At 35.6% G+C, this 25,236-nt stretch overlaps 1 protein-coding gene across 1 annotated transcript in view; it reads right to left on the bottom strand.

Annotated features, from left to right (window-relative positions):
* The window catches only part of gabrb4 (gamma-aminobutyric acid type A receptor subunit beta4), a 62,745-nt gene that overhangs the window by 13,443 nt on the left and 24,066 nt on the right, over nucleotides 1-25,236 (bottom strand). The window contains exons 3-5 of the mRNA XM_030154336.1: nucleotides 16,227-16,294; nucleotides 14,630-14,850; nucleotides 1,940-2,022 (exon numbers count right to left, since the gene is read on the bottom strand). Coding sequence (XP_030010196.1) covers nucleotides 1,940-2,022; nucleotides 14,630-14,850; nucleotides 16,227-16,294 — 372 coding nt within the window. The remainder of the gene's footprint in view (nucleotides 1-1,939; nucleotides 2,023-14,629; nucleotides 14,851-16,226; nucleotides 16,295-25,236) is intronic.

The raw sequence follows: 25,236 nt of genomic DNA, 5'->3' as shown, positions 1-25,236 counted from the left end.
GAGCTGGGCGGCTTTAAACTCACTGAGGGACTGGGATTCATTACCATTAAATCTCTCTCCGAGGTTATAGGGTAAGGAAATGTGACATTGTCCATGAAATTGAAACAACTGCCTGCCTAATCAATCAAACTGATGGTTAATGTGCACTATTCCCACAAGCACAAGGCATTCCTTGAGCATAAATAGCAAATATTCTTGCAAATATACTTTTTAATTCATAGCATATCCATATTTCATTGCTTGCTTATGTCCCCGAGGGTAAACACTCTGCAATTTTATCCTGAGCGACAAAAAACACAAATATCTGGTTTATTGAGCAACAGTGATGATTGATGGAGTGGTCAATGAAAATGATCACGCAAATACAATTTTTAATTACACCACTAGCACATTTTTCTCTAGGAGAACGATTTATCTAAATTAAAGCATTTGAAAAAAGTGCTGAAATATTACATGGCAATAGAAATAATACTATTTAGTAGAATGTTAAGTCTGCATTTTTCTTCTTCTCTCTCATTCTTAAAGTGTATGTAGACAGACAAACATAAAGCGCCTAATTCAAACATATGTTGCATATAAGCATATTATAATTTTAAGATAAAGTACAATGAGGTATGTTATCTGATGCTGCAACTGCTGTATAGGATTTTTGAGCTATGACTCAGCATTAGAGAGCAAATGTTCACAGTGTTGTCAACAGAGGATCAGTATTTCACCTCAGTCTGGAAAAATATTGCATTAGAATGTGTAAATTAACACTGTGCCAATATCAGTCGCTACAATATCTAACTATCGCACCCTTTTCAAACTGGGCATGGACAGCCAACGCTGTACAAGTCTGTATAAACTTTAATCCCAGCATGATAGCCACATCATTTACAGGTTAAAAAAAAAAAAAAAAAGTGAGGTCCCCAATAATAATGTTATCAATTTGTCCTTGACATTCAACCATCGAGGGACACCCCCACCCAACTGTAAGATGGGAATAGCAATCAATGCCCATCACCAAACACTATGATTTCTTATTTATTCCTTAAGGTAGTCATCAAGCCTAGAAGTACAATGTCTGACAAATGACACTCCACTGTCTTCTGTAAAGGTTACGCTGTCATGAGTTTAAGCTAGTGACATCCAGCATTACTTTCTGTTGGTCATACTTAACCTTACTTAAGTTCTGAGGGAAATCCTGTTCAGAAACTAATATGCTGTCTTCCATCATAGTTTCACATATATTTCATGCATTATTATTATTACTATTATCATTTTTATATAGTTTACTGATCTAGACAGGCTGAAGTTGTCCTTGGCTTTAACCCATAAAGACCCAAACAACCACTGGCGACTATAATCATTCACTGATCTAAACTGTTTAATACCTGTTGATCCACTAATCCTATCAATCCATGTAAATAATTGGTGTAAAATTCAGTTTATCATCTTTTCATGGTCATTAGATATGATCCATTTGGACGTTCAGAGGCTCTGCAGTTACCAGGGAAACACTGTCATCTTCTACAACACTGATTCACAAGTAAAACAACAGAAAGAGTTGGATCAATGACAGTGGATGGACGCACTTATTTCATGCTCAGTTTATGATATATTTTGCAGAAAAAATTATCTTTTCCTTCAGGTTTCTTTGTTTTGGATAGAATAACCCTCAACTTTAATTTGAACTTTAATAAACATCTACATAATCAGTACATTAAATGTAGGAAAATACCTGATTTTCACTTAAAAATACAAAATACAGAGGACCATATTAGAGTAAATGGTGATGAATGAGTTAAGAAAGGTTAAAAAAAGAGAAAAATTTACTTGAAAGGTGCCACAAAAAAAAAAAAAAAAAACACTGGGTCTTTATGGGTTAATTATACAACAATTAACTTGGAAATGTGCTCATAGTTTTAATAGGTAAATTGTTCTGTGCTTTACTCACAGCTTTCAATTTCCAGGGTGCAGTTCTGTTCATCGAGAGGGTATCTCCTTAAGTCCATCATGCAAGCAGCTGTAGTTGTTATTCTACAAGAAATAAAGAGAGAAAGATGGAACAGTTAGAAATACATAAAGGCATAAATAAGGAAATGGAAGAACACTGATGATTTTATGTGATTTTGATAAACCCTCTAAGATGGAGACCAGGGGTGTCAAAGTCATTTTAGTTCAGGGGCCACATTAAGCCAAATTTGATCTGAATTGGGCTGGACCAGTGAAATAATAACAAAATAATATATAAATAATGTCAATTCCAAACTTTCCTCTATGTTTCATGCAAAAAAAGTACAGTTCTGCCACGAAAATGTTTACATCTACCCACTATCCTCTAAAACAATGTAAATAACATGAACAGATTAAACTTTAAGAAAACTAAGTGTAATTTTAAATGTTATGTCTCAGTTTATCATTTACATGTGTAAATTACAACTTACAGATCACAGTGGATCAACAAACACACCAAACATTTAACAACAGGCAGAATATTGGGAAACTTGCACTTATAACATTTCAAAATATTAATATTTGTTCAGGTTATTTGCGTTTTTGTGAAATGATAGTTCGAGTGTAAATACAGTAAAATGACATGAAAATGTTTATATTTACAAAGAGAAAAATTTGGAGTCGTGAGTATTTATAGGTTATTATGATAGTATTTTACTCATCTGGGCCACTTGAGATTAAACTGGTCTGTATGAGGAGCCTGAACTAAAATGATTAATATCTTCAGTGTAATTTTTGTATTTCACAAATTCATTCCAGGGGCCAGACTGGACCCTTTGGTGGGCCAGATTTGGCCCATGTTTGAGACCTCTGACCTAAACAGTCACTGGCAACCAAAACAATCAACTTATCTAAAATATTTAATTTTTTTTCAACCACTAATTCTAGCTAAAAAATGAAATAATTCAGGTAAAATTAAGTTTCTCAGCTTTTCATCAGCATCAGATATGACCCATTTGGACATTCAGATGCACTGTAGTTCACATGGAAACGCCATCATCTTCTGCAACATTGATCTGCCTTTGAAACTGATGTAGTTTGACAAATTACATTGTTTTTATTTTCAGTTAATTACATATTTTGCAGAAAAAAAAATACTTTTTCTTCATTTTTTTTTCCCTTTCTTGATGCAATAACCTTTAATTTACTCTGAGTTTTAATGAACACTGACATGATCAGTAAATTAAATACAGGAAAATACCCTATTTTCACTAAAAGAAGCAACATTCAGAGGCTAGTATTGTGATAAAGTACATAAAAAGAAGGATTACATGTAGATGAAAATTTACCACAAAAATATTTCAAGGTGTTTAAGGATTAAAGAAAAGGTCACGACGCATGAGGTGGTCATTTAATTCACCCCAAAACACAACCAGTGGTTGCTACACTGAGCAGAACTAGTTCTCAAAGTAAACCTTTGGAATCTGAATTGCATGAAAACACTTTGCTAATATTACAAGTAACATATCAGGGGGTTTAAAATGAACCTGCACCATCAAACCTTACACCTATATACCCATGACTGAGTAAGGCTTTCTGGTGTAAAATAAAAATTTGACTACATTCTCCACTTTTTCAGAGACTCTTATTTGAATGTTTGCAAGACCAGTCCGACTTAGCTCTTTTATATGGATCACTAACTGCCTCATATTTGCATGAGATTTTGTCGATGTGCCTTATTTATTGGTAGTTCCAAGATATGCATTTCTGCCAGGTAGTGTTATAAAAGACGTATGCATAGCAGTATATTAATGTCAATAAATCCAGTAGCCCAGGAAAACAGCACTGGCTACAAATAATACATGTAGGACTCTTTTGGCAGTTAACTGAGATATTTACTGGGGCGGCACATTCTAGTAATTACATTTCTGCTGTTCATATGAGCTCTCATTCACTTACTGCCCTCCTGTGTAAATGAAACAGAAAAATTAATTTTCAGCTCATCATTTCGGTGACAGAAGTGACCACCGACACGTTCGGAGCAGGAGTTTGATGTGAGCACTTCACGTCTTTGTGTATGTTAGAGTATGGTGAGAGTGGCAGGTGAGTTTACCCTTTAAAAATGTTTTGCATGAATTTTTAATAATGTTTTAGTCAAAGCCACCAGTGCTGTTGCAGTCATTGGTTTTACACTGGTATAATAAGCAAACGCAGGCAGACATCTACAGTACAGTACACAGAATTATTACAGTAAATAATAAGGCCTTTGCATTGAACACAGAGTTTGTAAATTGGTCATGGTGGGGTGAACAGAGTGCTGTCAGCAGGTAATTGGAAAACAAAATATGTTTTACTAAAGCAGATTGGGCCAGATTAACACACAGGCACGTGGCGCTCCTGGGACTCTGATAGAGGAAGGCACCAGAAGGTTAAGGAAAATAATGCATAAACAAAATATGTGACAGGTATATATTTATTATTCACAGTGACACTGAGCTGCATTCTGCTGCACAAGCACTGAGCTGCTCATAATGCACTGTGTTCTGGTCTCCAGTATGCTGCCTCCCCGCTGTCTCACAATGCTCCTCTGCTGAGGAAGTGCAGCAGGACGACTACTGAAACACACTGCGAGGAGATAACATCACGTCTAATTACATTAATAGGAAAGTCTCTTAGCAATTTGCCACACGAAACTTTTTTAAAAACCCAGTGTCACCATTAATACCGTGGCTCCAAATTGGTATGCATATCAAGTCCAGTTTGAACACTGCTTACGTTTAATGACAACCCAACATATGTGCACATTTTAATCAAATATGTCACCTGATTTTAAGCACCTTTGCATGGCATTACATAGTCATAACCAAATGAAACCAAGAGAGGACTGTCATCTGGTAACCTGAAGGTCTGTGGACAGCTGGAACAGCAGATGTAGGACCAAAACGGGACAGGAAATACAGATATGTAAAGGAAGAAATATAACAAGATTACAGTGTGACGGAGGGAGGAGACAGAGGAGGAGTTGTGTTTTACACTGCTTTATATTACCATTTATAGTAACAACATGCAACTCTATTAGTCATTCTTAAGGTCATGTGTGATAAGCAAGTGAAGTGAAGACCTTCAAGTGTCAGAAATCATGTAACGAAGGCATTCTTTTTCATATAGATAAAAAGAAAGACTAAAACTGATTATCTGATAAATAACTGATTTTTTTCCATTAACCAGAGGTGATATTATGTGAGCAAATGTCTATTTATTTTGGTCATTAACTTTACCCTGCCAACATACAGTGCTTAGTATATTGTACAATATTATTTTCAGTAGGATGACTAGTAGATCACTTATTTTAGTTATGTGTTGTCTCTTTGAGCTGCACATACTTGTAAGAGTTGACAGTGAAATGGAGTTAATATTGATGTTTGTTTGAGAAGAGTTTTGTAAAAAAAACAAAAAAAAAAAAAACAACAACTGGTGCCCACTTGCCATTCACATTAAAGAATTCTGAAAACTCTACCTGCTACCAAAATAATGTGACATCATATATTATATTATAATGGAGGTGGCTAAATATGTACATGAGGTTAGTATCACCTGTGGACCTCTGGTTATTTGTAATAATAGTTGAGGTTGTCTGTGATGTTAATCCATTGTGAATCTGCCATATTTGTAATTTCAAAAGTAAAAATCCAATCCAAATTACTTTTGGTTTTTCAGCAACAGAATATTAGAGTTGTGCAAATAAATATTTCTTTGATTTGTTGGGTTTTGCAAATTTCTTTGTGTCTGCTGCACATTTATGCATCTTATTTTGTGGTTGACGGCTATGGAGCCTGTGCTGGTGAAGATAAATTAATGTTTGTGTTGAGATTAAGGAGGCTCAAGTCACGACATCGCATTGATATTCACCAAAAGAACGAACTAACATCGACATCTCGAAAGATGATGAGATTAATGACATGCTTGACAGTGTACAATAAGGAACATTTTTCTATCTTTCAGCAGTTTTCTGTAAGTAGGAAGCCTGCCCTTGACACCAGAACTGGGAAATAATGTCAGTAAATTTGAGTAAAAAAAAAAACAGTCTTTACTTATCTTGTGTGAAGACACTACATGGATTATAAACTGTGGTAAGTTAATTCCAAACTGGTTATAGTAGTCCTCTCCAGAGTTACTCATGAACAAAAATGTACAATTTGATGGTTATTATTCTCAAATGTAATAATGGGATAATCAGTTTTATCAGGATGTGATTAGGTTTCAATGACAGTACAACACAGGGAAGACAACTGTTTTTACATTTTGATTGAAATGTTGCTGAGCTCTGATTCATCAAGAATATGCCATACATAACATCACCTTCTCCGAACCTGTTCCACACATTTCAAATGAGTGAGAAAAGCAAGTACAGAAACGCATACAAACAGTTCTAACTTTAGATCGGTGTATGCTATTGTAGACGTCATCTCTCAAATCACAAAACAAATAAAAAAAAAGCAATTCAATTCGAGCCTGCAAATGGAATTGTCTCTCTGTGTGACAGTTAACAAGTCAAGGGAGAATCATCATTGAGTAGGCACAAGTTTGGACGGCTCACAGCGAGGGTCTGGGATTTGGAAATGTCAGCAGATGTAGGTCAGCAACTTCCAGTCCCACCAGAGATGGTCAGCAGTGAGATTCAGACCTGAGCAGGCACTGCAGTCCACCGTCCGCAGCCTGTTCACGTTGTAGATTTGAAGATGATAGAATATTAGTCAGTCTGCTGTTACGATACTAGGTGTGAGACGACTACGCAGGCAATATTTTAGGAGTCTGGGAAAAAGAAAATCAGTGAACCGTTAAGGCCAACAAAGCCATTTATTGCAAATATACTTGTACTGTAACTTTTTTAATGTCTGCCCAGGGAGGGTGGGGAGGTAAAACTTTTATTTTACAATTAAAGGTGCATTCCATTAATTTTTAGAGGCCACTCTTGGCTTTTCTGACCATACACTGTGCCAGCATTATACAACAACTAAAAGCAATCTGGAGGTGGATCCCAGAGGCTCAGCGCTACAGACAGGGAGGCCTTCAGATGCAATATGTGAGCAATAGTTTTGACACCTACACAGTCTACTCCTGTATCCTTTTCTGTGAGGTAGCTAGCTTACCAAAGAGGATGATTGTATTATCACAATGCTACAACATGGTTTAATAAACAGAAGAACATGAAAGAGCACAATCATAGGAAGGGAAAGACAGAAATGCCATCTGGTGAAAGCTTAGCTCAACAAAGCCGGCAATGCTCTACGGACCCAGGACACTACTGTTTGCTAATGAGGATTCAGCCTCTCAACTCACAGCCAAGGTAGAAAAGTCAGCTCCATACTGGGACTAACTCCAATTTTGTTATTGATATTTTCAATGACTTTGTTTATTTGCGACATCAGTGCTCTAATTATCTTCTTGGACCAGTCTTAAGAACCCACCTCTTTAGATCAGAATTAAATAAGAAATTGTAAAAAAAAAATAAATCTATAGCTACCTCTAAAAACAGAGTACTTGTGTACACCTATAGACAATGTGGACAAAACTGGCAGGGTGATAAGACAATCTCCAGGATTATCATATAATTTGTCTACCCATAGCTGCCTGCGTCAAATTTAAATCATTAATGCTAGCCTACAAAGTTCTCAGTGGGTCTGCTCCTACGTACTTAGGTGCGCTGATAAAAGCTTATGTCGCCCCACGACCACTCCGCTCGTCTAGGGAATGTTGTCTGGCAGTCCCAAAACCTTGTGCAAGACAATCCAGGCTCTTTTCATGGGTCGTTCCACATTGGTGGACCAAGCACTACCAGAACAGGGGCGTCCCTGCCTATCTTCGAGAAGCTTTTGAAGACCCAGCTCTTCAAAGAGCACCTCCTGTCCTACCACTTTCAAACATTCTATTTTAAATGTATGATTGTGTTTATTCTGTTGTTTTACTTGGTATTTTTATTTCACTGTTTCTAATTGTACAGCTGTTTTTATGTCTTTTTAATCTATTTTAGTATTTTAGTCTGCCATTTTGCTTTTTTTGTTTTTCTGTATGACACTGTTTTTAATTGTACAGCTGTTTTTATGTCTTTTTAATCTATTTTAGTATTTTAGTCTGTCATTTTGCTTTTTTTGTTTTTCTGTATGACACTGTTTTTAATTGTACAGCTGTTTTATATCTTTAATCTATTCTTGTATTATTTATTTTGGTTTTTCCCCTGTAAGTCGCTTTGGAAAAAAGCGTCTGCCAAATGCATAAATGTAAAATGTAAATAATTTAAGCTGTGCACACTTTAATTCAATATGAAGACAATAAACCAGCAGAAGTACAACACGACACCAAAAGCAGGTAGATTTTTCATTTTAGATAATTTCCAACACCGGCAGAAAAATATTTACACCAAAATAGCCATGCAGGAAAAAATTATGCTGAGACTCTGTTCTGTGTTTTGTTGTGATTTATGAGTTCACTGTGTCCTCCCTGCTGTTTGACAAGAACTTCATGATGCATTCAAGGGCACCTCACAGACTCAGGAAATTATTCTTAATTAGCCATGAATGTTGTTTAAAATGAAAACTTTTTTTTTCCTGTTTGCCTTTGTTAAAATAAATGAGGGACAATCAAAAAGTTCTCAGACAAATGTAATAAAAAGTTTATTTATTTATTTATTTAACAGACCTCTCTGCCTTGAATTTCACTGGTCCTTTTGGATGCCTCTCCTTTGATAGAACTTTGCTCTCTGGGTCAAACTGGTAGATCCTAGTTTCATCCCCAGTGACACAGCACTCGTCTGAGAACTTTTTAACTCTCCCTCGTACACAGTCCAACATCTGTCTCTAATATTGAGAATATGAAAATGCACACCTATGTCAATAAACTAAACCCTCTTTCTTCGGGCTTCAGTCATCATTAGGACACTCTTGAAACTGTCAGCATTATCCAAATACTCATCATAATAAATACTTGTAATAAATTTATTACTGTGATCACATATTTTACAGAACTACCTAGTCCTATTTGATGTTCTTAGATATTATAGTGAGTATTTACTTTATTACTTTCTTTAAGCCTCTGTATATAGAATTATTATTGTATTATAAGAACTTTAATGTTTAAGTTTTTGGACAGAAATTTGTAGAAAAAACACTACCAAGCCATTCTGTGACAGACGTAGGCACTGATGAACACACACTCAACATAAGATCAGTAGTACAAAGCTGTACATAGCTGTCCTATTTTAACAACTTGTGCATCATTAGGTTAGTTAGGAAAAAAAGACCTTTAACATGATGTTAAAGGTGTAAAAGTATTCTGAGGGAATTTGAAAGATGAATTTTTCCATGAGCCACAGGCAGATCTGTCACTGGGATTGTATGTGACCACCAGAGGGAGTAATGAGTCTGATGGTCTTTAAAGGCCAAGCCAAAGATGAAAAATAACTTTCAGAGTCAAAGAAAGTGACACAAATAAAATAGCTGTCAGTGTTTTCCCCAGTGGACACAGTTCTTACGTCAAATAATGAAGTTCGATGCTGAAAATGGTGTTTCATCTCTACTGGTGAATTTGATTATGAAGCTTATGAAGGTGAAATTTTGAGAAAAAAATAGTTATTGACAACATAAACTGTGCAGAAAACGGAGGTGATTTGTGGTTTTGCTGTGGCTGTTTTCTAAAAACAAAGCTAAGCTATAATGTAAACTATCAGCTGATGTAGCACGTGAAGATTATAAGACAGTTTTAGTTTTTGTTGGAACGAGAAACCAGATGATATATAGTCGCGGAAAAAAATATTAGACCGCCCCTTGTTTTTTTCAATTTCTTGTTTATTTTAATGCCTGGTACAACTAAAATATAATGATAACAACAAAAATAGCTCGTAAGAGTTTAATTTCAGAGCTGATATTTCGACATTTTCCATGTTTTCTTGATAATAACCAAAATCACTTCAGTTCTTACATCAATAGCTATGGCACTGTACTGACAAAAACAGTGGTTTTAGGCATTCCATGTTTTCTTTTCTGTCTGTTTTAGTCACATGATGCACACAGGAGTTAGTACTTGATTGCGTAACCATTATTTTTGATGACTTTTAATGGTTTAATAATTTTTTCCGCAACTGTGTATAATACAAACGTGCATAAACACAGATTTTCATACAGTCCCTTTATTCAGTGAGTGATACAGTCTGTGGAGAATGTAGCATTCATTTGTTTTTGTGGTTTTGGTAGCAGTGAACATGTATCGGTTCATAACTTCCCCCCACTGTTGATAATTTGGAATATCAACCCTACATACAACCCCTTTCAAAACATAAGGACATCACCCTGAAGCAGCGAAACTATATTGAAAATGCATAAATAAGAAAAATTGGTCGATCTACCCAAATCAGCACAACTCAGATAAAAACCTCAGTAAGCAAAAGGAGCGCAGGCAAATAAAGGCTAAAAACTACAAATACCAGTATCAGCACATTTCACAGTGAGTAGATAGGTGAGAGTCCACAAAGCCAGCGAGGTGCAGTAGTGTGTGTAATGTGATTGTCCATAGCTTGTATTCAACTGCGCTCAAAAGTAGCAGCGGGAAAACAGGCGGTCTTTACGAGGAAATTCATTTAAGTCAACAAAAACCTCGAGCGGCCCAACATTCAAATGAAGTGAGCTGAAAACGCTACTTCAATTGCGGCACTTGCATCTATTGTTCTGGAAAAAATGTCCACACAGCCCTTGGGCAAAGTCAAACATTTCAACAAAGGGATTCAATTTCAAGCTTACAGGAGGCATGTAAAGGTTCGAAAATCACTTTTGCATGTAGATTATGCACTGGCTCTAATTACTGTACTGGTGAAAAACTGGTCTGGAGGACACAACCAAGGGCTCCACACCATCTGCCATAAACCATTACTGCAGAGGGAGATGAGTAAAACCCCAGCATGGTGCATTTGAAGATGAGATGTTGGAGAAATGTGTCCCCCACAAACAGCATCAGGGTTGTGTTAATGCGGGCACAACGCCAGCTGAGGTGCAAATGCAGGTGTAATGCCATTTTCTCTTGGCCTAGGTCCACTTTACTATGCTTGTGCCCACTCTGTCCCTCTGTGGCTCCAAAGGAATGTGCGTGAGCTGCTGAGTGACGCAGCTGGTACTGTGTTTATTCAGATCAGGTGTCGCAGTGTAATTTTGGTACCATTTCGCCATGAAATTGTACCCGCTTTCCCACCTGCTCAACCACAGAAAAGCTGAAACCCACAGAGCATTTTATTATTTGGTAGAGGCATACAAAAGGCAGCCAGATAAACAATGATGAATATATATTAACCCTTAAAGAGTCCAACACCAAATATATCCCTGATCTAAAATTTTTGAAGCATTAATCTTATCAATATGTTGAAATAGTTCTATTAAAATGCAGTTCCTCAACTTAAATGGCATCAGATACGACCAATTTGGACATTCAGAGGCTCCACTGTGAACATGGAAACGCAGTCATGTACCTCAACATTGATTCACCAGTAAAATCCATGTATTTTGATAAATGGCAGCGATTACAAATGTTTGTTTTAACATTATGTCCTTGTATATCTGCTTAACTCACTCATTTTGCACTTGATATATTTTGCTCAAAGTCACTTTTTCTTCAGTTTGTTCTGTTTTGATCGAATAACCTTTGGATTTACTCTGAGATTTTATGAACATCTACGGGGTCCGTGAAATAAAAATAGGAAAATATTGGATTTTCACTGAAAAAGGAGGACAGAGGTATAATAAATAGATGACTCAGGAAAAGTAAGATGTCATTTAAAAGTCACTACCAGAATAGTTCTAGGTCTTTTAGGGTTAATGCAAGGATGACTTTGCACAGAACTACAAGAAACAGCTGGCCACGCCTAAATGCAAATTGGTCCCAAGTTTGCATCTGTATTCGTCCACAGAGAATAATGAATAAACATCTAAAATGAATCAGTTAGACAGATATTTGCAGCATGTTTTTCAAGAGAAATGAGGACTACATTTGAACTATCTTCCTGTAATATCTTAAAAAAGATGAGCAAAACAATAAAAAAGAACTTCTGTTATTTGTCTTCTTTTGTGTCAGTGCCAATTCAGTAATTCAGACTTTCTGAATACTGATTATCACATTAATAATTCATTATCTCATATGATCTAAACCTTGTCATTGCCATTTCCTTTTATACATGGAACAAAACATTCCCTGCTTCTTTGCTTCCATCAAACTACACAACTTTAATGACTTGTGTTAAGAAAAGCAGCTATTCATTTTGAGTGTCTCCAAACCTCAGGACTGTTTCTTACTTTTAGCCGTCCCTAAGGAAATTCAGATGGGTCCCTGTGTGCACAGTCACTGTTGACTGAATTGTCGAGTTTGTCACAGTGATCTAGGACATTAAGGTGGTGAGCATTTTGAACCTTTTTTTAGCCTCTTCGGGCTGATGAATCCTGGAATTAATATGCTATATCTTTCCAAAATATTGTTTTTTTTGTTTGTCTGAGAACTTTACAGACTATTAACTTTATAAATAAACCTTTTCAAGCCTGTTTATTAGTACTTAAAATAAACCTGTCACATCCAAAAACTACATAAGGGACTGGAAGGTGTTCATCTGGTGCCAGATTTGAGAACAGGTTGTCTAAAGGTTCACTGTCACAGATGTAACTTTAAAGACAGCGGTGGTTAAACTAGAGTTTAGCAAAGACAAGCACTTTTAGAAAAATATCACTCCATCTTTAGTTAAGAGCTCTCATGGGCATCAATGCTGGAGCACATTGTGATCTTAGATGTTTGAAATAAATAGTAAAATTTGGCTCTTTATCAACTACACAACTCCAATGTGTAATCATGTACTGTATACTGAAAGTTTTATTCAATACAATCATTCATTTCCTTTGTATACACTGTTCAAGAATGAAGGTAACTGGAGAAGATCCCTATGATCACTGTGCAAATTTAACTAGAGATAGACCGACAAATTAAAATGCAAAAAAAACAAAACAAAAAGACTGTCGCACAGAATCGACGACCCATGTTAAAAAACACACTCAAAGTAAAAAAACATATCTGAGGCATTCGCAACAGCCTTTTTGCTTTTTTTTGCATTTTCATTTAATCTGCACTTGTCCTCATTGAACAAATTATCCTTTTACCGTATATCGTTATTTTAACATAATAAACCGTAAATGTAATAAAAAATTTGCTGCTTTTAACGTAATAATCCCACAAATGTAATAACTTTCCCACAAACATAATAACAGTTGCCTACCACAAACGTAATACCTCATTTCCCACAAATGTAATAATTATTACTTTTGTGGGGATTTATTACATTTGTGGGATGGTAATAATCTTCACTTTCCAAAACTGTAATAACTTCCCACAAATGTAATAAATTAGTACATCACATACATTTAAGTAATGCATGCATGAATATTTATTCATCTTTCTTTTTCTTCCCATTTATTCTTGTCCTTTGGATACTTGCCTTTTTTAGAATGATCAAATGTTGTAGTTACAACACATGGTACTAATTCCAGATTAATAGGTGTTTAATTACAAATAGTACAAGTGGAGGAACAAAACAGAAAATGTTATAAAGGCAAAAATGTTGTAAAGGTTTTATAAAAGCTTCAGTATAAACTGGATATTACTTATTCTCATTAAGTATAATAGAAGCCTATGTTTGAACCATGTAAATAAAATGTCTGGATATGATTATGATGACAATGGAGAGGGTAGGAGCACACTGTGGGAAAATGAGGTATTACATTTGTGGTATATTACATTTGTGGGATTATTACATTAAAAGCTGTATATTTTTATTACGTTTGTGGGGTTAACACAACCACTTCTAACATTTTCAAGACTGATCAGTTACTTTTGATGATGATCGGATGGCGATAGGAAATTTACAAACAGGCAGCATCAGCAGAAATGGTCTGAAATACTAGCCAATAACTTATATCAGACTGACAGATTGAAATAAATAAGAAGAATTAATCTAAGAATTAGAATTAATTCATATCTAAAAAATAAAAAAAATAAAAACCGCAGACAGAATTGCCTTATTTACTTGACTGATTTAATCATTTAGGTCTTATTTTAAGTTAAATATTCAATTTAACTGCTATCTAGCTTCTAATAACATAAATTCCCAACAGTGTTGAAATTTTTGGGGGCATTTTCCTGGTAGAAATTGCATTAGTCAGCCTCTAACATTTAATGTACATACACACAATAAATAGCAAAGACTGTAGCTCACATCGTTTGATTGGGAGAGACATGAGGAGAAGATGGAAATCAAATACAGATTGTGTCTGACTTTTACCCCCACTGAGCAGCAGTGATACAAATATATGTGTATACTGTATACGTAATGAAGTATATCCTATTATTACATTATTAGCTAAAATAGTTAAAAATAATATGTATTCTATTTTATAAGGGACATAACGTCATTGCAGCAGGTCAGATTCAGTGCACATACTGAAATAGAAAACTAAAGCAGGATGCAAAGTAACAAACTTTATACGTGTGTATGATTGTCCACAAAATAAAACAGGTAATGCTTTTGTAAACCTGTACAGTAATAAAAGAGCGATCAAAGAGTAAATAGTAACTGTGTGTGATCATAGATACAGGGCAGAGTTTCCACTGTCCTCACCTCAGTCCGTATAAGACAGTGCCGTCAGGATGTAGTCGGATCATCCGGTTTTTTACTGTCACTCCATGCAGGAATGACTTCTTGTCATTAAGGAAGTAGGTGTCTGGGAGCCACAGTTGGTCTGCTACGCGATTATCCAGAGTCAGGTTTAAGTTCAGCTCACCATAAGCCAAACGTTTATCTCTCCAACTCTGCTGGAAATACATTGTGATGGTATAATCCTGGGTAGAAAAAACAAAACATACTCCATGAAGCCACACGGTATTAACAGCTCTAATGAATCACTCTATTGTTTCTGAGGGTGTGAATCTTTTTCTATTATTTTTATGTTCTCAGCTCTCACACACAAGGGATTGTTGACCGTAACGCTTCAAATATTTTTGTTAGGTTTATGATCAAATTTTGATTGTGTCTTTGGTCATGTGTTCCAGAACACAGAGGATTCATGGGCTGTGTCGCCATGGTAACTGCATCAGTCAATCTTAAAGGCTGAGGCTTGTTTCCAAATCATGTCTGATTAAAGACCTACAATGTAACACAGCATCACCTAAATGCTTAGAATATACCCTTAACTGCACTACTCAGTATCTAGTATTTCAATATTTAACTATTTTAGTATTTATAACACATTATAAGCCATAATACTGACAATCTAACAGTTTATTCTGTTTTCTATCAAATATTTTCAAATCAAATATCTGAATAAATCTTGATCTCTTTCTATAATTTCAAAATATTTCTTCCTATGAACACAGGCATAGGCAATAGTTGAAGCGATAGTTCAACAATTTCAATAATGCATTACATCTTTTAAAAAAAAATTAGACACCACTTATCATAATAAATAGAAAATACATATTCAGTATTTCACCACTGAAGATTCTGTCTGGGATCCTTCTCTGTATCCTAATATCTACCAATTGAATTATTTTTCTTTCTATTTTTCTCTCACAAGAAAATCCAGTAAGACCCAAAAAAAGAGAATGTACAATAGACAGACGACAGAAAATAACACAAAAGAGAAAAGCTGCCCACCATGAGGGAGGAGTAAGCACCACTGTGAGTGACTATGTCACACTGAGTAAAATAAAGCGACAGTGCTAAGAGACGGATGACGTCATCACTCAGACACCAGCCATATTGCTTTCTTCAGTGCTCAACCTGCAACTCTGACTGCTCTCAGAGCAAAGGGATGTGTGCTCTATGTTGTGTGAAGCATTATAGGGATTTGAATTATAGGTCATTAATGTGTTTTATTGGGAAAACAAAAGTTTAGGGTAAAAATGACCAAAGATCTTAAAACTGACAGGGTGAGTGGTCAGTGAGGGATCGTTCTTTTTCTTCTTCTTTGTACAGTACTGTCTATCTGACTGCCTGCATTAACATAGGTGAGAACAAAAAGGAATGAGGTGAAATCTCTTTGTTCATGTATAGGTGTTTGCTAACAGATGAAAAGAGGTAGATGAGAGGCAGCATGTGTTTATCCACAGCCTCTCTCATGTCAGAAGTGAAGGTGGCAGTGACAAGGACTGTAGTGCAAAGGTGAATTGGGCAGATTGGAGAGGGAGCAAAAATGGCAACAAGGTTTGTAACTCACCATGTTTACTTCTGAGATGGAGTCGATGCTCGCTATGTTGATACTCATTCCTACAATGACTGGAGGACCTGCAAGAACACAAGGAAAAATGAAGTCACTGACAAATCTCAAAGATACATAAGTGATGTATTGAACAAAGCAGACTGAAGAGGGGCACCAGTGATATTTAAGCAATTCTTTTTTCTTATTTGTTGCGTGATATAAGCACTGTCTTATCTCTTGTGGTATTTGTGTGTGTGGCAGCCTCAGTGTTAGAGTGACTTCATCTTCTTTAAGATGAAGTCAAACCCTGAGGTGCAGCATACACATTTGATGTGATGCAGATGCATGTACACTAACCACACATTAGCTTCTAAGAAACCTTGTTAAAAGACCAGCAACAGATACGACTATGCATTATTTGTGCACACGTTCCACTACATTTATGAAGTATGATATATTTAAGCGGGCTGCTGCATAAAAACACATGCTACCCGTGTCCTATACAATACTCCAGCGACAAAGCCAATGCAAATCTGTTTCTGTTGCTCAGAGTATGTGCACATAACAGAGAGTGTGCAAAGATCAGTTACTCTCAGAAGCTCATGTAACGATGCCGAGAAAATGCACTCATCCATACAAATTTCTGGTTTAGCAATTCATGTCAGAAGCGCAAACCATGTCTCATCTACATGATTACAGTACATGCTGCAGACATGTAAACAGCTCTGCCCATAGACTCTTGTACATGTTCCATAAACACTTAGTCCACTGCAATATTCAGACAACTTTCAGTTTACAAGGATCATCCATTCAGAGTCCCCATGTACAAGTAGACACTGTAGCATTCAGCAGAAGATCTGACATTTTGTGTGACTATGGCAAATAATCACCATCAACTGACATATGTATAAAACAGCATACTTCACATCTGTGTGCTTAAAATATACTTTACATCTCGCCATGATGAATCACCATGTTCCAGGTGCTACAAAAGCCGCAAGCTACTCTTTTAACACAGCACTTTTAAGAGTCATTTTTACGCAAATTCATGATTATTCACTTCATAAAACACAACCATATATGAAAATACATTTTGTTCTGAAATTATATAACGTTACATTTTTTTTCCACACCCGGCTTACCTAGCATCTAGAAGACTGTCCAGTATACAATATGTGAATTGCTGACAAATGAACACAGAAACTAGCTAAAATGCAGAAAAGCAGTATTGCAGAAGTATTTCCATGCAACACCCTTATGTCTCTGTGTGCTTAACCAGGCATATCAGCATATTTATGAATCTGCAAAGGGACTTTCTTATGCTTTTAATGCAGGAGTGCAATAGGATGGTATGATGATGTATGAGGGTAAAAAGTGTCTGTGTATTTGGTTGTTTTTGTTCCGCCTTCTTTGACTTCTATCACTCTGCTTCTCCTTTTGTCTAGGTCCTTTTCGATGACTCATTGCACAAATTAAGAACAAAACAGACAACGTGTACACAAGAAACATACTGAACAGTTAGGAGCTGGGAGATGTTTGTTTAGCCTTGTCCTTGTACGTCTGCTTAACTCGCTCATTTTAAGATTTGTTCTCTTTTTAAAATTTTACAAGGCCTAATTTCCTCCACAGCCATATGCGCACAATGTGTCAGTAATAGGCTAACATCACATCTCTTGAAACCTTTAATATATTTCAGTTCGCTGTCAGGAGGGAATAATCAGTAAGCAGTTTTTAAGTTTTGTAAATGGTTTTAGATTTGATGTCAATGCTTGCAGCTCAAAAGACAAGTTGAGACAGCCATGGTCCAGTGTGACTCAAAGAGGACAGAGTGATTTATTTCTAGACTTGGTAGATGGATGAACTGCACAGGGTCGTGAAATAAACACAGAAAAAAACAAAAAAAAACCAAAACAAAACATGAAAATCTTGTCTGCGTTGTTTCTGTCTGACCCAACGAAATCAACAACAACCCTTCTTCTCTTATAATTCATCTTAAAAAACACGATTTTGACAGTCACTGTACATTTTAAATCATGGCGATGTTGATAGGTTGCAGCCGTACACAGTTCAGAACCACTAAAGAATTCTAACAATGCGTTACAATTGCTAATATGACCCTCATCTGTCCAAAACCTCAGCTAAACTGAAATAGAGTGACAATGCAGCTGAAAGGGCTATCTGACAATGCTTGTGATTACTGCATGTGGTTAAAAATACACTCAGACATCTCATACATCAAAACCAATCTGCACTTTGCCCTCACTAACTATAGTGTTTGTGAGGAAAATAACAGCATGCACCTAAAACTGTGTCTGTCTGTGATTGCTTGGATCATAAAGTTCATTTTATATGTGAACGGAGAGCGATGACACAATTGAATGGTAAGAAAATAGTGAATGAAGATGTATTATATTTGATCTGATTATCAATTAACCCTTTAAAACACTTCCATCAATAGGGAAAAATGGATTATGTGGATTCAATAACATAGTACTTCAACTGATGAAATTAATGACCTGTTATCGGTTTATGGGACTAATCCCCTAGTGCGGTGTTCCCTGAGCTTATTCAATATTTCACTGTATATTAGAACATAACATTCCATTGCATACGCCATTTGCACTTCATATGTGGTCATATATGAAATAATATTTATAAATTAGGCCTTGGTAAGTAAGTAATTAAGTAAAGTTTATTTATAAAGCGTTTTTCACTGATAAAAATCACAAAGTGCTGTACATAAAATGGATGCAATGAAACAACATAAGAATAATTTCATAAAATAAATAAAAAGGATAAATCCATCAACCAAAAGCTTTCCTAATTAAAACCATCTTGAGCTGCTGGTGTTCTAGCCAAAATGTTTGCATCACTCAATATCATTAATTATCTCTTCATTTGTTTCCAGTTTTTGCTGATTTTGAGACCTGAGTGAAAGTTGAAGAAAACAGCACGTTATTTGTGGTGTTAAATCATTTGTAAAACACATGACAAAATGAAAATGACATAAAAGATGCATCAAGAAGAAGACAAAGCAAATCAGAAGAAAATGACACGAAAGATGTTAGAAGATGCAAGGAAGCAAAAAATACTGTTTGTGACATTTATTTTTCTATGCAACAGGAAATTAAAAATAACCGTATTTATTTGTTGTTTTGAACTTTTTTTATGGTCAGATTGTGAAAAACACATCATAAACCTGGAGGTAGAACTGTCAAAACAATTATAATGATAAAACCCTTTTTCATCAGTATAATACATGAGTAAAATTAGCTAAAACATTCATTTTGTGTGGCAATTTGTTACTTACATTGCAAAAATAACCAGTATTGTTATGAAAAATGATATCACGATAATCACAATCACTGAAGCGAATTATCACATTATAATAGAAAAATAATAGAATAACATGATATACTGTAAAATGATATCATTGTCATTATCCTATTATTGCCAGCCCTATTATACAGTAAACTGAAATGGTTGCCTAAAAGTTAACCTCAAAATTAGTTGCTACATTGATGTTATTGATGATATTTTAACCTCTGCTCTAAGTTATACTTTTTAGGCAGACTGAACTTTTAACATTAAATTGCCTCTTCTGTAGAACCCCCTCACACAGAACCCTTTCTTATAATATTCATAATCACCATGGTTCCCTAAACACTGGTACTAAAATATTGACCAGGAAACCACTTGACCGAAAAGGCCCACTTATCCCCTTTCTTATACTCAGTAATCCTGTTTTCTCCCCCCACACTCCTCCTACAACACTAAATGCCCCGAAGCTTTGTCATATTCCTGACCTATCTCTTAAAAAAAAAAAAAAAGATGGGCCATTTTTCCATTGCACTTTGTGAAGGCAACCAGTAACAGTTCTCCCCAGAGATGTCAAAGTACGTTCGTTCGCTAGATGAAAACAGAAAGCACCAAATCCCTCCTCTCTCTCTCTTTCTCCTTCTCTCTCTCTCTCTGCATATTTTGACCCTGCTTTAGTGAAACAGAAGCACTCACTTTGTCACCACAGCTTTCTCAAAATAAATCTGCTACTTGCACTTGCACTTCACAAGTCGGTAGGAAAAAAAAAACAAAAAAAAAAAAAAACAAAAAACACTGGTCTAAAATAACCTTCCCATTTTAAAATAAGCACTTTTTTCCATTAATTGTCAACCAATATTTGAAACTTTGTCTTGAAATGCTTGATTTTTTTTTCCACTGATGAAGACCTGGAGAACCTTTAGAATTATTTTTACACTATGGCCTCTTAGTGCTTTGGTGGGTTTGTCCAGATTCATAAATGTTGGAGTTTACACAGAACAGGGAGCAAAAGACAATGAGTGACTGAGGGTGACAGAAACATTAGAAAGCCACGTTGCAATGTTTTCCACTATTTTCAACACCACAGTAGGAACATGAGCATTAATGTGTTACTTTATAATAAAGTAAAATAACAACAAAAGAGTAATTTCTATAGCTCAGTCTATAGTTGGTATTTGATCTTAAATCAAATGTACTTTAATGTTGGAACATCAGTAACGAATAAAAATGTTAGCATGCTTTCAATACTGTACACCACTGTTGGGCATTTTATGTTGTTTTTGTCTTGTTTCATTCGTGTTATGTTCATCTTGTTGCATCTTTTAAGTTGTGTTATTCCTATTTCATCTTGTTACCCCTTCTATATCATTTTCATGTTGAACATCTTTTACATTTTCTTCCATCTTTTAATCCTGTGTATTAAATGTCGTTTTCATCATTTTATGTCTTTTAACTTGTTTTCATCATTTTACATCTTTTGCAAAACCTCGGCTTGTGCCATGCTTTTGGTGAAGTCAGCTGATATACACCCATCTAAAACATGCTTTCCTTTCATTTTAATTAGGAAAAGTCATATTATTGTCAGGTATTTTCCTCTGACCATTAACAACCAAAGAAAAACATCTCCATGATGCGTTTTTGGGACCATAAGTTTGAAAAGCAGCTTTAACAAATAATACTGAGTATTGTTTTCATAATCATATAATGTTAATCATATTTATGTAATGCTGTAATAATAAAAATAATATATAGTAATGTTAACGACCCAGACGCCATCGTAAAATAGGAGCAAGTTAATTTCTTGAGACACGTGTGGTGATAGTAATAATAATAATTTACTGCATGGGTCTATCAAGAGGTGGGCATCATGGCCGGATGTACAATAAATCCTTTACGAATCGCCATGGCAACAGAGGTGATTATTAATAAATCTAAGCCATGGAAGCAGGACAGTTCGGTCATCTGAAGTACATTCATTTCAAGATGAGCGCCATAAATTTGGTAGATATGTTGACAGTAAACCAGCTCAGAGACTTTTGACATTCCCATCTGATCGAGAGACTATTTTTTTTTCAGAAAATGCATCACATGACTTCACTGAATCCTGCTCTGCTATGAAAATAATATTATTGCTATACCATAATACAGTTCCAACTTCCACCTAACTGGACAAAAATCATTTTCATCAATAATTTTGTCAAATGTTTGATTTCTTTTACAACCACATGTGCAAAAATAAGTACAATGATCTTCTTATTTTTGCATAAGCTCTTGAGAGTGTTCAAGATCTGGGATTATTCCACTTTAAGTACAGGTTTGCTGTTCATTATCATTTAGATAATACTTAAATCCATGATGGTGTTGATGTAAATATGCAAATAACATACAATTTTTAATTCAAATTTATTTATATAAATATTTATATAAATACCAAATTTTAAAATTTTCTCTGTATTTTTTTTATTTTCACTCGTGTGGTTTTTCTACCTGTCTTTTCTCTCTGTGATTGCTTACTGTATGTTGCTGCTGTTATCTGTGAAATTTCCCCATGGCGGGATAAATAGTCTCATCTTATCTCATCTTGAATCAAACTGTTTTATAGTAAAATGCATAATCGTGCTGACACATAGGTATCCATTCTTCCACTCTTTCCTCATTTCAGTGTTTGCAGTATTTTTCTTTTAACTGTCATTTAAAGCCATAAAAATCTAATATAACAAGTTAAATTTAGGGTTGTCTAAGGAAATATATCCCAATATGGTTGGCTCTGTGTGGCCAAAATTACTGCAGAGTCATCCGAGGGTGCTATGGGCCTAATTCCTCTAATCTTTAATTCCCAGTTAATAACACTAACATACCTGCCCTCTGAAACTAAATGCTGTAACATTTACATTACGTGGTTACTGAATGCGGCTGCCTGCCTGATGATCCCCTATGGTAACCGTTTATGATTAGTACATCATCCTCACCACATCTAAATTGGGCTTGTGTATGGATGATTGGCCCGGATCATGACTCGAGGGATTATTAGCAGGGTCTGAATGTGGCGAACGGTGCAGCTGCTCCGTCTACAACATTCGCTAGATGGTTCAAAAATCAGCGAGTCATGCATCTTGCTATCACTTCTTGTTGACAGTTGCCTGTTTATTTTGGTCTTGCTGTCCCCTCCTTTGCTTATTATCTATGTATGCTGTCCTCTCAACTCCAACAATGTGTCGCCACATTCAGCTTCCAGTCTGACAGTCTTATCTCGCCTCAGGGCAGACAAGCTAAACTGATGTAGTGGGCGGTGAGGCTGCCCTATTTCATGTTTTCCTTGGTAATAGCATTTTATATCAAAACAATGCAACTTCAATGCCAAGGTGTGGTCATAAGAAAGGCTGCAGACACACTTACACTCACATTAAACAGTGGACAAAGAGGAAGAATCACTGTTGGAAAAGAGTAAAGGTTCTAGTAAATGAGAATATTACTGCTGAAATGTGCATTGTGTATTTTGCAAAAGAATTGCATTTTGAAATCTAATGACAAATGCTGAAGGAATTATTCTAGGTTGCAAAAAAGGAAAGTCCTTCATAAATATATCCCAATGCGTTAAATATGCACAAAGACGTTTCGCTATTGCGGCTTATGTATGAGCATTCTTTCCATGGTTGCACGGTGATAAAGATCCACAAATTGTTTAGCTATGCTGTATACCATATATATACACCTCTATCCATTTCAGTTTTCCATTATTACACTTTAAAAAAATGCAGTTAACTAATGTCAACAGACTCTTTGCATGACGGACTCCAACACAAGCTTCACATACTTTAAACACATGCAAATCTTGCACTGAGAACCATAAAAATTATGTTTTTAACATAATTTTAACTGAGTTTCCCCTTGTACACTCCAACACATGTGACAATTCTGTGATGCATCAGTGTGTCTAAAATATAACATAAGATGTGTTACCTATCTAGATTATAGTCTGGCTCATTGAATGTGTCTGTACTAAACAATAAAGCATCTGAGTTTTCAGTAAATCCATCATCAGACCACTGATGTTAAGCAGGTAGCATGTTTGCAGAAACCAAACCACCTGACCTTCTGACATCCTTGCTTGTGTTTTTTGTGTCACATGAAATATGTCATTTTGCAGGTACGAATATGACACAAATACATAACAGTAGTATTTCATGCTGTTTAGGTTCATTTTGCTACTTATACATGGCAGCTGTAGGAGGACATCATGTACGCTGATTGAAGGGTGAGGACTTAAAAAGCAGATTTACACACTACAAGATTGATTGTTTTTGCAACTAATAAAAGATGAAGTTTAATCAACCTGATGCCTTAGTGCAACCACAAGAGGGCAACAAAATGATATTACCTCATAATCTTCACTGTTTACAAAATTGATATTTTAATAAATGAAGCACGTTCAACCAGCGAACAGACACTGAAATGAAGGATTGGGTTAACTGTGTAGACATGTCAGTTGTGAAGCTGTACCAGGAAAAATGAGTCAAACCCTCAGACCATTGTTACCCTCTCTCACCAGTATCAGTACATGACGAGACCTTGGTAAAGAGGCTCCTTAAGGAAGCTACATGTTACATACATGATGATGTGTGCTGCACATGACAAGGAGAAGCACTGCTTTCAAACCTGGCATCTTAAAGTAAAGACTGTCATGTCGTGTTATTGCATAGATGCCCCCCAAATCTTGCTTGACAGCAAAGAAAACACCACTGTGCCTCTTATATAAAAAATAAAAACTCTGATAATCAACTCATTGCCTAGCAACAGAGGGTTCCATAGCAACAGTGCAGCATTTTCCCTACAGTGTTGCAAGAGAAGCATGATGATTTATCCAGTCGAGTCTGTGTTTTCTTTTGTTTTCAATGGATACCACTCTCATGAAGCACATTTCTGACAAAATGAACAAACAAACAAACATGTTATGATGCACCAGGGTCCACGACTGTGTTCGACACACTGATACCATCGATTATTATCTTCTCGACATAATACCTACTGAAAGTACATAAAACCCACCTCTGCTGACAAAAGGATGTCTATGAAATTCATCAACTGAGACAAAAAAACATGTACTAAATTAAAATGGCACATAGTGTTCATTCCAGGTCTACTGAATTCAGTTGCATTATATTACGCCACATTGCTGTGTCCATACTTTACATGACTGTGAGTGATTTTTGAGACAGTGATCAGTTGTGCCATGGCGGAATCCTATTGTTCAGATGCTCTGGCGTACAACAAATGCGACCACCATATATCTATATCTATCTATCTATCTATATATATATATATATATATATATATATATATATATATATATATATATGTATATGTGTGTGCAAATGCTGATTTTATGCCAGTGTAATCCAAACAACATCTCATAAATATAATTTCAAAAACATAGATGAGATCTACCCGATGTTCTATATGAAAACTCTTGTATTGCTTGTCATTGCTGAGAGTCTAAATCCCTTGAGCATATGAATTAAGTGATGGACTGAACATTCATTGCTAAATTTTAGTTTTGCCTGCTTCATTTTCTTGAGCTAATTTCTTCTTTGGGATACATAAAGTTTATCAGTATCTGTTAATAAATTTAACAGTACACGAAACTAATTTTGCACCATAAACATGTATGTTATATTAGTCTATTAATGTAAAAAAAAAAACATGCCATGTG

Source organism: Sphaeramia orbicularis, chromosome 14, assembly GCF_902148855.1.
Source record: "Sphaeramia orbicularis chromosome 14, fSphaOr1.1, whole genome shotgun sequence".
NCBI lineage: Eukaryota > Metazoa > Chordata > Actinopteri > Kurtiformes > Apogonidae > Sphaeramia > Sphaeramia orbicularis.
The sequence above is the reverse complement of the archived record's forward strand: the minus strand, read 5'-3'. Positions and strand labels throughout refer to the sequence as shown.